Raw genomic sequence first — 12,969 nt, 5'->3', positions numbered from 1 at the left:
AAAGTTAACAGAAAAAAAAAAAGTTTTAAGCTCAGTGAAATTCTACAAAGTGAGGTCCACAAGCAAGAATCTGAGCCTCAACTTTGAAATAACACCAATTTTTACACCGATTCTGTCTTGGCACAAAGACAACTGGTTTTATTAATTTAAAAAAAAACCTCAGTTTATTCCCATCATCAGAAAAGTACTCCACAAAAGTTATGACCTTCATGTACAACGATGGAAACACATTGTAGGTGTTTAAAATTTGCTGTATTTGGCAACAGTTTGAAGGATTCATCCATGGTCTACCCGCCCATCCATGCAGCATGGCGGGGGCGGTTAGTGCCCACCTCCTGTCGTCCTTAGGCGAGAGGCGGGACAGTTCACCAGTCCATCACAGGGTGACAGTAACACACAAGACAAACAAACATGCATGCACACACTCATACCCAAGGACAGTTTTAGAAAAAAAACAAACAGCCATGTTGTTTGGATTGTTAGGGAGGAAGCTGGAGTTTTGAAGAAAACCCACACGGAGGGGAAAACATGCAAGCTGTGTGCAGAAAGAACCCTCTGGGATTCAAACCTGGGTCCTCGTGTTGCAAGGCAACAGTAATAACAACTGTAATAGTTTAAAAATGTCAGATCAAGACATTGATGAGTTTTCAATTTAAATTAGTAATGTTAAAAATGGGGCACAAATTTATGGAAGACATTTTCTTACCCGTTGAATTATCTACACAGTGCAAGTGAGTTAAAAGATGATCAAACCCATAGATCAACCTTCCAATAAATCTGAGTATCAGTGAAAATGAATCTCAACTTATGCTGCACTGAATGAGCTCCTATATTAAACTATTAAAATTCATAATTCAATGATATTTAAAATTAGTGAGCTGTACCCATCATTTTGAGCAAATCCACAGATGTGGATATAACCTTTGGAAAAACTCCCCAACGAGGCCTTCATATGCTTGAAATTATTTAAATTAATGTAGACTTTACACAGTTATTATGCAAGTAATTACATTGACAGTTTTACTTTTATACACATTTTCCACCTTCAAACTGTATCAACTTTATTGCTTATTGAATGCAAGTATGTCAGGTGATTCGTATGTCTGTAAATAAGGAGCGTGTTCTCCTTCAGTGCCGTCTGAAAAGGTACAGATGGTGCAGACAGCAAATTTTAAGAAAACCATTTTTTATGCAGGATGATGCTTCACTGCTAAGTGACTAACCCACAAATGTCTTAAAGATAAAAATAATAATATGGCTTCCTGTTAACTAAACACTTAAAAATCTTGGGGGCTGTTATAATCTCATTACTGATAATTCATAAAATGAATAGAAAATATTCTAATTGAGATATTTCTAGACTGAGAGTTGTCCATTACTTTTGCCCTTTTAGTCTCTGAGGTTTGTAATTGTTCAAGATTCATAATAAGACTCAAAATTATAACTTGCATAATAATTGTAACTAGTATAAATTAATTTAAATAAAATTAAAATCAGAGTTTGTTGTTTGATTAAACGTAATACAAGTACAGTAGCTGCGTCCTTTAAATTATTGCTCGATTCAGAATTAACTACACATTTTGTTGCTGATCTCCTGCTGTAGATATGAAAACGAGACAAAAGAAAACAATAATTCACAGCTCAAACACAAACAATCTGTTTATGAATAGAGTCAAGAGGTTTTGTGCCATAATGTTCTGGTCAGTGAACCAACGAGGCTAACTTTCATCGTCTGAATCAAAGCCAAACAGAGAGGAGCAGGTGTTGCGGCCTTCGTGCGTTTGTAATTCCTCCAGTGTGCTGAAGGAGGACAGACATTTGCCGCAGCGATGTCGGACCTTCTGGTCCGGGACGCCCACGTTGTCCTTGGCCTTTTCTGCAGCCAGCTCTCTCATCATCTTCTTCTTGTTGACATATTTTCTTACAGACTGCTGATCAGCCGAACTCCTCTTCCGCATTGAAAGCACCGATTCGTCCAAGTAGGTGGAGGGCGGCGGTCGGACAAAGGGGGTTTTTACAAACTGGGCGTAGGCGGGATCTTCGGGTTTAAAGGTCTTGTGCTCCGTGATGTGCGGCTCTGCTATGTTCTTCTGGATTCCCTCAGCCAGAGTGGCAATATCTTGGTACTCTCTGATATTTATGACGTCCCAGTTGATCGGTTTTTTTTGAGGTTTCTTTTTAGGGGTTTTCGCAGCACCAGTTGCAGCCTTGGATTCCTTTGGGTCAAGTTTTGTCACTTCCTCAAATCCATTGATTGAGGGTTTATCTTCTATGATTTCAGGGTTAGATGTTGTTGTTGGACAGTTATCATATGTAGCTAAATCCTGGATGTTGTCTATGCTAGTTTCCAAGTCTTCAGTTTTGATTTTATCAGGAGTAGGACTCATTTGGCTTTGGGACTTTTTATTCTGAAGCCAAATTTCTTCAATTTTTACCCTCTGCTTCCATGGAGCTTCCTTGCTCACCTCGTCTTTCGGGTTGGCTCCGAGGTCGAGCTCTTTCCTCTGTGGCACTGGGATGTAATGTCTCCATTCGTGGTCAGAAAGACCCTGAAAACACGAGAAGAGCTTCTCACAGTCTGGGAATGAACACTGAGGTCTGAAGGGCTGGTGGGTGTTGATGTGGTCCTTTAACTCTGGCTGTGTTGCAAAGCGCTGTTTACACTCTAGGTGGTAGCAGAAGAACGGCAGAGGATCATCGTGGAGCTTCATGTGGTGCTTATACTGATCCAGGAACTGCATGTGCCTGTCAGAGGAAACAGAAGTTTAAAAAAAAAAAAAAAACAGGAGAACATTTTGAGTCCTTAAACATAACGGTGAGATCTGGAAATGTTTCATATTTGACGTCTGAAGATCTGAAAGTGAAGAATAAAGACTGTGTGCAATGGAGTTTACCTCAAATAAATTACATTTTTCATAAACAATACTGTGAAAAACAGCTTTTAGATTTCATATCAAGTCGTCTTTGTATAATTTATTAATTGCTAAAAATTAAATGCTTTTCTTTATTAAGGGACAATACCTATGCAAGTCTATGACGTTTTCTGCAAAAAAAAAAAAGTGTTTTTTTTGTGTGTTTTTTTTTAAGAAAACAAACTGTTAATTTGCATGATAAATTTAGATCTTTTCTTTCTGTTTTTTTTTAAAAATCAAACTAGAATTTTTTGATTTTGGTTCTTACCTGACACAGAAGCAGCACTTGTGTTTGGACCAAATGTAAGTCTTCTCCAGAACCTTCTCTTCACCAAGATGGCATTTGATGGCATGCCTCGTCAGTGAACTGTTCAGTTTCAAGAAAACTCGATCGCAGACGTCCGACGGGCACAAGGGATACGTGTAATCCACACTGCAACCGTTCTCCCCCACCGGGGTCTCCTGGCCCTCTTCCCCCTCCTCCTCCTTTATCGAAGCCACATTCTTTATTATCACCAGACCGTCTGTAATGACAACTTGCTCATCTGTGAATTCAATCTGGTTAATCTCTGCGCTCGGGTTTTTGCTTCTTTTATTAAACAAAGCCGTCTTTCTGAGCAGGACGCGGATATTTCTGATGATCCGTTCCTCCCTGTTCAGGATCAACACCTGCTTTTTGGATTTGGATTTAGGTTTCTGTTCAGAGGTTTCGTTTTCGGCGACAGGCATCTCGATTTCTTTATCGGGCGGGTGCTCTTTTTCCATGATTCCATTGGTAGGTGGATTCTCCTGCAATTGCTCCACATTTGGTTTGTGATTTGACATTTCATTAATGTGTTCGAGAATATGCTTTTTGGCCAAAGGCAGAAGCTTGAAGCGTTTTCCACAGAGAATGCATTTTGGTTTCCTATTCTTTAAATGTGAGAACGCGTGCCTCATCACATTCAAACCCTTGAACGTTTTACGGCAGACCTTGCAGGTGTAACTTAAGTGGCCGTACTGTTGAGTCCGCAGCAATTTCTCCCGCCATGTTTTTATGGGTTTTATCTGGACAAAGACACAAAGAAGCAAAACGTAGAGGTCAATTATAATCTTATACAAAACAATATGAGAAGCTGCTGCATCATCAAAACATTTTTACCCGATTTTGCTCAATTTTCTCCCAACAGCACACAAAACAAACCATATAATACACTCCAATGGATACATTGATGCAATTCCCGTTTTCTGTATCAGTCTGCTTCTTCACCAATGGATACCACCGGTTCGTACTCACTCACTGAAATTTCATTCTTACATTTCATACCTCAAAACAAAGCACTAAGATTCCAATTGGATGTCATATTTTCTATATAGATAAAGTCTTAGAAGTATTCAAATTTTAAACTTAATTTCAAAAAAATGTTCCATTACTTTTGCTGATAAAATATGACAAATTATGCCCTCTGACCAAATCTGAACAGCTCAGAGCGACCACCACGTCATAAAACAACATTTCCTAATGGAAGACAATAAGTAGAAAGAAAGAAAACAAAAACTACTTCATCAGCGCTCAAAGTGGGTATCCAGACTTAATGTAGCAGAAAGCTCGATTTTGCTCTTACAGGTGGTCGAGTACCTTATGCAGTAAACTCTCTCCAACGGGAGTCGGACCCGTTTCCTCCAAGCTCAGATTGTAAATGAGCCTCACAAGCAAAAAGCTTGAATTGGCTCCAGTCAGGGCAGAAAATAAAGAACCGCCTTTTCAGAAAATAAACAATTGTGCTTCTGTATCTCTGCACAATAAAAGCAATTCCAATTGTTTCACTAAACATAAAAAAAAATCAACATAAGAATGGTCAACTGGTCAAAATTAATTAGCAGAAACTAATCTTATCCTGCCCGATGTTGATTTCTGATTTTCTCATCTGACCTGTAGATTTCGACTGATTCAAAACAAAGAGGAAAATATTTATTTGATAGAATAAATTGAAAAAAAGTAGAGACTTCTAGATCATCCTGATAGACACAAAGCATCTGATGCCAACCATCTAATTTTTATTACGTTCACAGTGAAAGCTGTTAATTGATGAACTAAAGTGAGAAATTAGATCTCATCAGAATCTAGCCTGCCCGTCACCAATCAGAGCTGATGAAGAGCAAAACAGAACCAAGTGACCTTTGAATTGCTATTACAAAGTTATTATTTAGATTTCCAAAACTGGCAGCAATGTGGAGTGATGCAGAGTTACGGTAACAATACCCAATTATTAGAAGGAGTAAATAAAAAACTGACCTCAGTTTCTGGTTCTTCTTTTTCCACATCTGACTCCTGCTTTATGTTACCATTAACCTCATCAGATGGCTTCAGTTCTGAAGGTTTTGGTTCTTCACCTTCAGCATCTCTAGACAGGAGGGAGTAATTGTGTAGCAACTCAACTGGATTATCCAATAACTCAAAGACGGGACCATCGAGCTCGGGGTCAGCTTCGACAGCAGCAGCAGCTTGGGGCTCGCTTGGTAGATCTTCACAAAGTTTCGATTCCAAACATGTTTGAGGTTGTTCACCGAGACTGGAACCAATAACCATACTTGAGTCTTTGTTGTTTTCCATGATAAGTTCATTCAGATGCTGAACTACCTCTTCCGTGTGTTTACCAAAGCATGAAGGGATATCATCCAAATTAAGTATAACTTCCCGTTTGTCTTCTGTTTCCGTTTCCACCTCAACTCCACATGTATCTTCTGTGAGGTGAAGTTCATTATCGGGGAAAGATAACTCCAGCTTCGGTAAAGGTTTCCTTCCTCGTTTTTTACCACCAACTCTGATAACCGTAAACGTCTGGACTTGCTCCGTCTTTGGAAGACCCTGCAACCATCTCTTCTTCCGACCCCTTCTTTTAAAAATCTGGTTCTTGACGCTTCGGGACAAGCATTCTCTCTTGTGGTTTGAAGGGAGTATCACAGAGGCAGAGTTCCCCACTTTTATTTGGGTGCATCTCAGAGAGTACATGGGTTTACTACTCAAAGAAGTGGGTTTGAGATTGTATTTAAATTCCGGATCATCAACAAAGTCAAGCTCCTCGTCTGACAAAGGTCGCTTCAATCTCTTCCATTTCCTCCTCCTTAGATGAACATGGCCTTGTGGAACACACTTCGTTTCTGTTTTAACCACAACCGGGATAACAGGAAGGTCTTCGCTCTCAGTTGGACCTGGAATGCTGAGGCATGAACTGAGACATAGGGTGCACGACTCATTCACACAGTTATTCAGTAAGAGATATTCACTAGATTCCTTTTCCTCTTCCGCCTTCATCTCGTCGAGAACAGCGTCCTTCATGACCTTATCGCTGATCAACTCCAAGCAGTGAGTCCTGAGAGTGAGCAGGTTCCAAAACTCAGGGTCAAAGCACAGGCGCTCTTTCAGCATCTGGAAAGGGAGAGATATTGTTAAAATGTCTTAATTACAAATATTTTGTAATTAGTTTTTTTTAATTATATTGCTGTAATAAAAAAAAAAAAAAACAATCTTACAGTTTTCAAATGATGAATTTATTCACTGAGGAGAAAAAAAACTTGATGGCTGAAAGAGGCCAAATGGGTCAAACCGTTTGTGGCACCTTGCAATAAGACAAACATCGATGCAGAGCGACTTTCACCAATTGTTCTTTGCAGAAATAATTTTAAATCAGTCACATTCCAAGGGTTTTTGAAACTGATACTTCAAACTTTGAGAGGCAGATGTGACGTCTTGCTTCGGATCAATGTCCTGCAGCGCAACTCAAGTGTCCTTGAGCTAACACTGAGTCTGACTTGTCTCGGAAGAAAGAGCAATGAACTGGAAATGGCATCAAACCCGAGTTGTCACACTCGCCCGTTATTGCAAGAAGTCAGAAAATAGTAGGATTTTCCATTTGCTCTAGTGCAAACTATTGTTAGTAATACAATTTAATAATACATTTTTCTCCATTTTATGCATTCAAAACACAAACATCAGCATCACCATAAAGCTTATGATAAAAAGGTAACATGATGTGCGCTCAACTTTCCTACTGGACAGCTACATTGACCGTAGATTCAAAAAACTCAGGGGACCAACACAACATGGCACCACAAACCATCACTGCCTGCAACGTGGATTATGTGCCTCTCCACTCTGCCTCAGAATGAAATGTTAACTTTAGTTTTAAACGAAAAGAACCACTACGCAAAAGCCCAGTTCTTTCTCTCAGACGAGGAACGTGGCTCCTGACTCCAGCCTCCGTGAACTGCGCTTGAAGCTCCCCCAAATTCTTAAAAAGAAGTTTCTTTACATTCCTTTCAGGTGCATCTACTGATGCACCTTCTCCCAACACATTTTTTGAGTTAATAAGCTGATTAGAGTTTAATATTTAACTTTTTCACAAGATTAAAATATTCTGAAACAAAATTTTGCATTTTTATCATCTTTAACCATAATTATCAAAACTACAAGAAACAAAGGCTTGACATATTTCAGTCTGTGTGTCATGAACTCATTCATGGAGTAAAAAAACAAACAAACTGTACTTTCTGAAAATGTCATAATGCCTTTAGATGCATGTCTTGTCATGAATATTTTAGATACCGACCTGCAGAATATGGAAGCGAACATTGGTCCGGAGAGGGTTGCTGTGAGGATGTTGCTCCTGATCTGGATGCCTGTAAAGAAGACACACAGTCCGGTACGCCTCCAGGCTTCGCTCCTGGCAAAAGACCAGCAGGGAACACGCGCGACAGATCTCCAGGTCATGAGGCAGCAGGAAGGCAATGCTCTTGCAGACAAGTGAGCGGGTTACAGTGTCACTCTCCATATCACAGAGCTGCAACGCCCTGCCACAGAGCTCAACGGCAACCTGAACTCCCTCACCGCCGAGCTATACAAATGAGAAGAACCACCAGTGGAAAAAAGATGAGCCAAACGTTGAGTAAGAAAATCAAATGAGTCAGGACAAGATGGAAGAGTGTCAAAACTTTGTGTGAAAGTGTGGTAAGAATTAAAAAGACTGGGGGGGAAATGAACTGGTCCTTACGGCTCCAAGCTGATGATGAGTTGACATTCTTACCTCAGTGAGCAGCTTGATGAAGGGGAAGATGGCTCTGACGTTGGTGGCAGATGAAGCGAGTTCTGAACACTCAGCCAGGAAGCCTTGACGGGAGGGATAGGCCCTCAGATGCAATCTACTCCAGATAAAGACGAGGTCCCTGCAGGAAGGTGAACATGGTCAACTACATCTACTCCAGGTATGCAGCCATGGACACACATGGCTACATATTTACAAATTAGCCTCATCGTACAGCTTATAGCACTTTGAGATTTTATACTTAAATCATGGCAGTCAAAGAGAACATTCTAAAATTTGTAAGCCCACTTCCTACCAACAGACCAGAGCAAGTTCAACAACATATTGGCAGGAAATAATATAGAAGGATCGTTGTTTGACTGTTAATGTGTTACAAATGAACAACTGCAATGAAACCTCAAAGTTATATATATATATATATATATATATATATATAGGATCTGCTAATTAAAAAGTAATCCTACATGCAAGTATTAAATACTTCTTTCTGCTGGTGTCATATTGAAGAAAGGACACGTTAATTTTCCAGAACATCAAAGCAGCAACAACTGTGGAAGATCAGAAGCTCCTACGAATTCTGAAATCTGAACATGTGAATATTAAAAAGATTTTAAATGAATTTATCAACAGACAGTTTATGGCTAATTTTCAAGGGACAAAATGTCTTGTTTGATGCTCTACATTACATGTCTAAGAATGTCACACTTACCAAATGTAATACATGTCCCCTTTGTGCAACTGCCGAGTGAGGAAGGCTTTACACAGCGACAACAAAAGCTCGTCTTTCTCCACGCTCTCAGTGTTGCAGATTATCTCGACTGCATCACGGCCGTCTATTTCTGCCATCTGGGGAGCAACAAAAACATCACATGCATAAATGTACAGTCATAGCCGATGACACTAAAACGTGTAATTTGCATTGTAATGCACAGAAACAAACTTCTCTGCTGGAAAAACTGCTTAAATATACTTAAAATATCTTGAAGTAATAAATACAAAATAAAAGGTAGACATTTCAGGCAATTAAAAAAAAAAAAAAAAAAAAAAAAACACATCCCCACAAAAAAACCCAGAGTTTTTTCCATTATTCACCTGCTTCAAAGTGCAACAACAGCCTTACCTCCTTCTGAAGGTTTTCATACAGAGAGGCCTTGTAGAGACATGTTAGGTAGGCCTGATGGAAGTAAAGATGCTTCCCAGTCTCCTGGTTTTCCAGACAGCTTTTAGAAAGAGCCATGGCCTCCTGCATCCGCTCACAGGCCTGAAGATATCGAACGCGCAGCTCCAAAAAGATAGGCAATTCTGTACTGAAGTAGTCATCAACTGCACAGACGGAGAGCACATCAGTTAGATGGACTGTTTCTGTAACGCTGCAAGCCAACAAACTTCAACCAAAATGACACTGAAAAAATGACATTTAACTAGATGTCAAGAATTTTACAGATCCAACTTTTTTATTTGTAAAATACAGTCCGCTAGACAACATCCAGGTCAACAGATGTCTTCAATAAAGTCAAGTTTTCATATACTTTGAATGGTACAAAATATCTCCTGACATCAAAAGAAACAGACAAAATAAACTGCAGAATCATTGGTATTAAGGAGCGAGATGAGCAGGACTTATCAATGCCAGTATAATAATAAAATATAGCATTTTATTATGCTGCACTTCAAAGCCAAAGACTGTGAGCATATGAAGTTCACTGACTTTAATGTAGAACCAGGCTGGAGCAAATGCTTCATCATAAAAAGTTTTAAATGGGCATATCACTAATTGAAGCAGCATCTTTCCCCAGTAACGACCACCATTGCCCCAGTAATTTATATTAACTGAAAAAATCTATCACGGTTTTAACAACAGTTTGATTAGAGTCATTTTTTAAAACATCATTTCACTTTCTAATGCAGCGTATGTCTACCTTCACTCTGTGGCACTTCTCCCTCTTTCAGAATTCTCTGCAACACTGAATTCTCCCACGGACCTCCACCTTTGATAACCTGCTTCACATGATGAAGATAGATGTTCCTGTGCCTCAAAAGTTTCAAGTGGCATTCCTACAACAAAAACAACAAAAATCACTATAAGTCAGAGCACTACTCAGTTTCATTTAAAAAATTAGATAAGCTTTTGGAAAGTTCACATCTGAAAAGTTTTTCATAGTTTAAGTCGGTTGTGTTGTTTCATGCTTGAAAAGAAGTGGCTGAAGCTGGATGCTCTGGCTATTTACAATGTGCAATAGTCAGAACAATTGAGCAAATAAAGTAATCAGACGTTGTTTCGATACCTGAAAACAATCAAGGATGTCTTTCAAAGGCTCCTCCACAAATTCCTCCCTGCTAAAGAACAGCATCAGCTCAAAGAAGCTCCTGCAAGAGAAAAGGACTGACATAAGGCCGACAATACAAATAACAACCCACCTTAGCTTGGTTCATAGTTTGCATATTCCTCTGAATGTCAGTTTGCCAATTTTAATAACTGCAGTGAGTTTTTTTTTCTTATGCAGTAAAGTTGCCCTTACAGTACAGTCTTTTATCTAGGATTTTATTGATACGTTTTAACATCTGCAGGCCTGAACTTGCCTGTCACTGAAACCTGAACCTTCCAATAATGTCCATGGATTTCACATGAACATTAATGTATTGTAGTCACAGTATCTAAAACAGATTCCAACGGTACTCACAAGGCCAGACTGCTGAGGACATACTGGACGTGCTGACAGTCATCAGGAAAGGCAGATGTGGCTTTGGTAAAATTGCAGAGAGCAGTCCGCAGCACCTTGAGTTGAGGCAGAGGAACATGCCACTGGGCTGTGTACTCCTCCACCAACTGTGCAGGAAGAACAAGGGTAATTAATCCACACCAAAAACACACAAATGCACGATAAGTTAACTTCAGCTACCAAATATTTGGTATTATTTCCAAATCCTAACATTTCCCCATGAATATCTCGTAAACATTGACATACAGTGCAGGCTTATGCTTGTGCATAAGCATGCAAACACATAAGATTTACCATAGACACGTGGTGTACCACTGATCAAAATATCATCTAATAAAATAAAATGATATGAAGTGCAGTTAAGTGTGCAACTTCAAAGTTGTTTATTTTTTCCAAACATGAGGCGTGTCTCTATTGTAGCACTGTAATAAATCACAAAGAACATCACATTTGTCGCTTCTGACTGAAGGAAACCTGGTGCCGTCGGCGTGGGTAAAGATCCTGAATATCTCGATTCCGATGATATTTGAAATATAAAGCTTTTATTTTGGTTCTTCTTGACTTTATTAATCATGACAGGTAACGTCAACTCAGAACGTTCACCACGCTGTGTACACACAAACCTTGTTTCGCTTCTCACTCACTATTCTGTTAGCTTAGCTTAACTGAAAAGCTACACAGTTAAGAAATTTTCAAGCCTCAAATAATAAACACAGTTTTTTAATACAGTTTCAAATGCACAGTTCTGTTTTTATCTTTAGGAACTGGCTATTCGTGTGAGTTCCTGATTACCTATGGCGACACAACTGCATAAATAGAGCTAGTCTGGAGGCTATCGGGAGCTACAAAAGCTAGGAATGTTAGCACAAAACAAACTCTGATTTTGTCGAAACAGTTTTGTCCAACACACCTCACAAAACTCAGAGCAGTAGTCCTTGCTGTTGAGAGACGATTCGTCCATGCAGTGTCTAAGACACAGTGAATCCAGAGCTAATTCAAGCCCGTCAGTTTCCAAATCACTTTCGTTGTCCGCCATACTGTATGCTTTATCCAGCGCATAGACAAGGTTGCCAGGTTTGTCCCACATTATCCACCGCATGAGCGTTCCTCTTTATAGAGGCACTACGAATCTGGCAACCGACTTTATTGTGAAAATGCTGATTAAACAATTAAGTGGTCAAATATTTTGAACGTTTGTTAGAACTGTTCGTTTTCTATTTTTAGGTAGTCGTTATATTCTAAGAAACAACATAAAGCCTCTATAAATGAATAAACTAAAATGTTGATAACACATGACCACTCATGCATACTACATTTTTTCAAAGCTGAGGTTTGACTGGTTTTGTGATCTATAGGTGAACATTCACTGCATTGTGTGCTTGAACGCTCCAACGCATGTATTCCTGGATACTTTCCATATGCATCAAACAGGAGACCGGGCACTGTTAAAATATGCGTTGAAATATGGGTTGCAGCAGTGGTACTGAAGGTGGCAGCACCCAAGGAGGATGCAGATATGAGGGAGGACAAAACAGTGCCAAAAAAGAGAGAAAGAAATTAAGATGAGGAAGTACCTTTCTTTTCCTTAGCAAAAAGATTCCCTGGGATGAGATGTAAGACTTCACCTACGATGCAGATGCAAATTAAAGCAGAAAGAGGTCATCTGCATTGTCCTTTTTATACTGGGTTTTAAAATACAAATGTTTCTGAATAAATGAGTCAGGTTTTGTAACATTTTAACTGTTCATTTTATGTAAAGATCTGGAAAAACGGTCTTTATCACCACAATGTGATTTATTGCTACTAAAAATGTAAAAGATAAAATTCCAAAATAATAATAAAACCTTAAAAAATGTCAAAAATGTCCCCCCAAAAAATAAAATGTTGCATTTGGGCCATTATCGAATTCACTGATTCAATCACTGTGTTTGCAGGTTAGTTTATTGATCTTTTAAAAAACACACCTGAAAAATATAAGCAAATTTTATATATGAATATATATAACGTTTATATACTATGGAACAACTTGTAAATTTAGATTCTTGTGGAGACTGAGGTAAATCAAAGGAAGTACTTTGGTCCTTTTACTTGCTTATTGATTTGAACTAAAGCAATTCCAAATAGGCAAAAGAGGGTAAGATTGACAGTTTTTTGTAGGTCAAAATTACAGAATGGAATCAACAGGAAATCACTAAACATGGATCTAATGTGCTCACTACGTAATGTGTAGGTTGGAGAAAAAAAGAATTGACTTCT

The 12,969-nt window shown here is 39.0% G+C and overlaps 1 protein-coding gene across 1 annotated transcript; it reads right to left on the bottom strand.

Moving 5' to 3' along the window:
- Positions 1-1,633: 1,633 nt before the first annotated feature.
- znf654 (zinc finger protein 654) lies at positions 1,634-11,820 on the bottom strand. Its single transcript, XM_008403614.3, has 11 exons — positions 11,624-11,820; positions 10,675-10,820; positions 10,279-10,360; positions 9,913-10,048; positions 9,114-9,316; positions 8,703-8,839; positions 7,976-8,114; positions 7,502-7,786; positions 5,188-6,321; positions 3,181-3,959; positions 1,634-2,745 (listed from the first exon to the last, which is right to left on the bottom strand). Exons 1-11 carry the CDS (start codon positions 11,810-11,812, stop codon positions 1,719-1,721), a joined length of 4,257 nt encoding a protein of 1,418 aa, XP_008401836.3. The 5' UTR covers positions 11,813-11,820; the 3' UTR covers positions 1,634-1,718.
- Positions 11,821-12,969: the final 1,149 nt, after the last annotated feature.

Source organism: Poecilia reticulata, chromosome 2, assembly GCF_904066995.2.
Source record: "Poecilia reticulata chromosome 2, P_reticulata-male-v2, whole genome shotgun sequence".
In the NCBI taxonomy this organism is placed as follows: domain Eukaryota; kingdom Metazoa; phylum Chordata; class Actinopteri; order Cyprinodontiformes; family Poeciliidae; genus Poecilia; species Poecilia reticulata.
Note: the sequence above shows the minus strand (reverse complement) of the source record. Positions and strands in the feature narration are given on the sequence as shown.

Bases quoted from the DNA above. Each gene is read 5' to 3' on its own strand.
- znf654 (XM_008403614.3), bottom strand. From the start codon at position 11,812: ATGCGGTGGATAATGTGGGACAAACCTGGCAACCTTGTCTATGCGCTG. The intron at 8,840-9,113 runs GTAAGGCTGTTG...GTTGCTCCCCAG, and splicing joins ATGAAAACCTTCAGAAGGAG to ATGGCAGAAATAGACGGCCG. The intron at 3,960-5,187 runs GTCAGTTTTTTA...GTCTTTGTCCAG, and splicing joins AAGAAGAACCAGAAACTGAG to ATAAAACCCATAAAAACATG.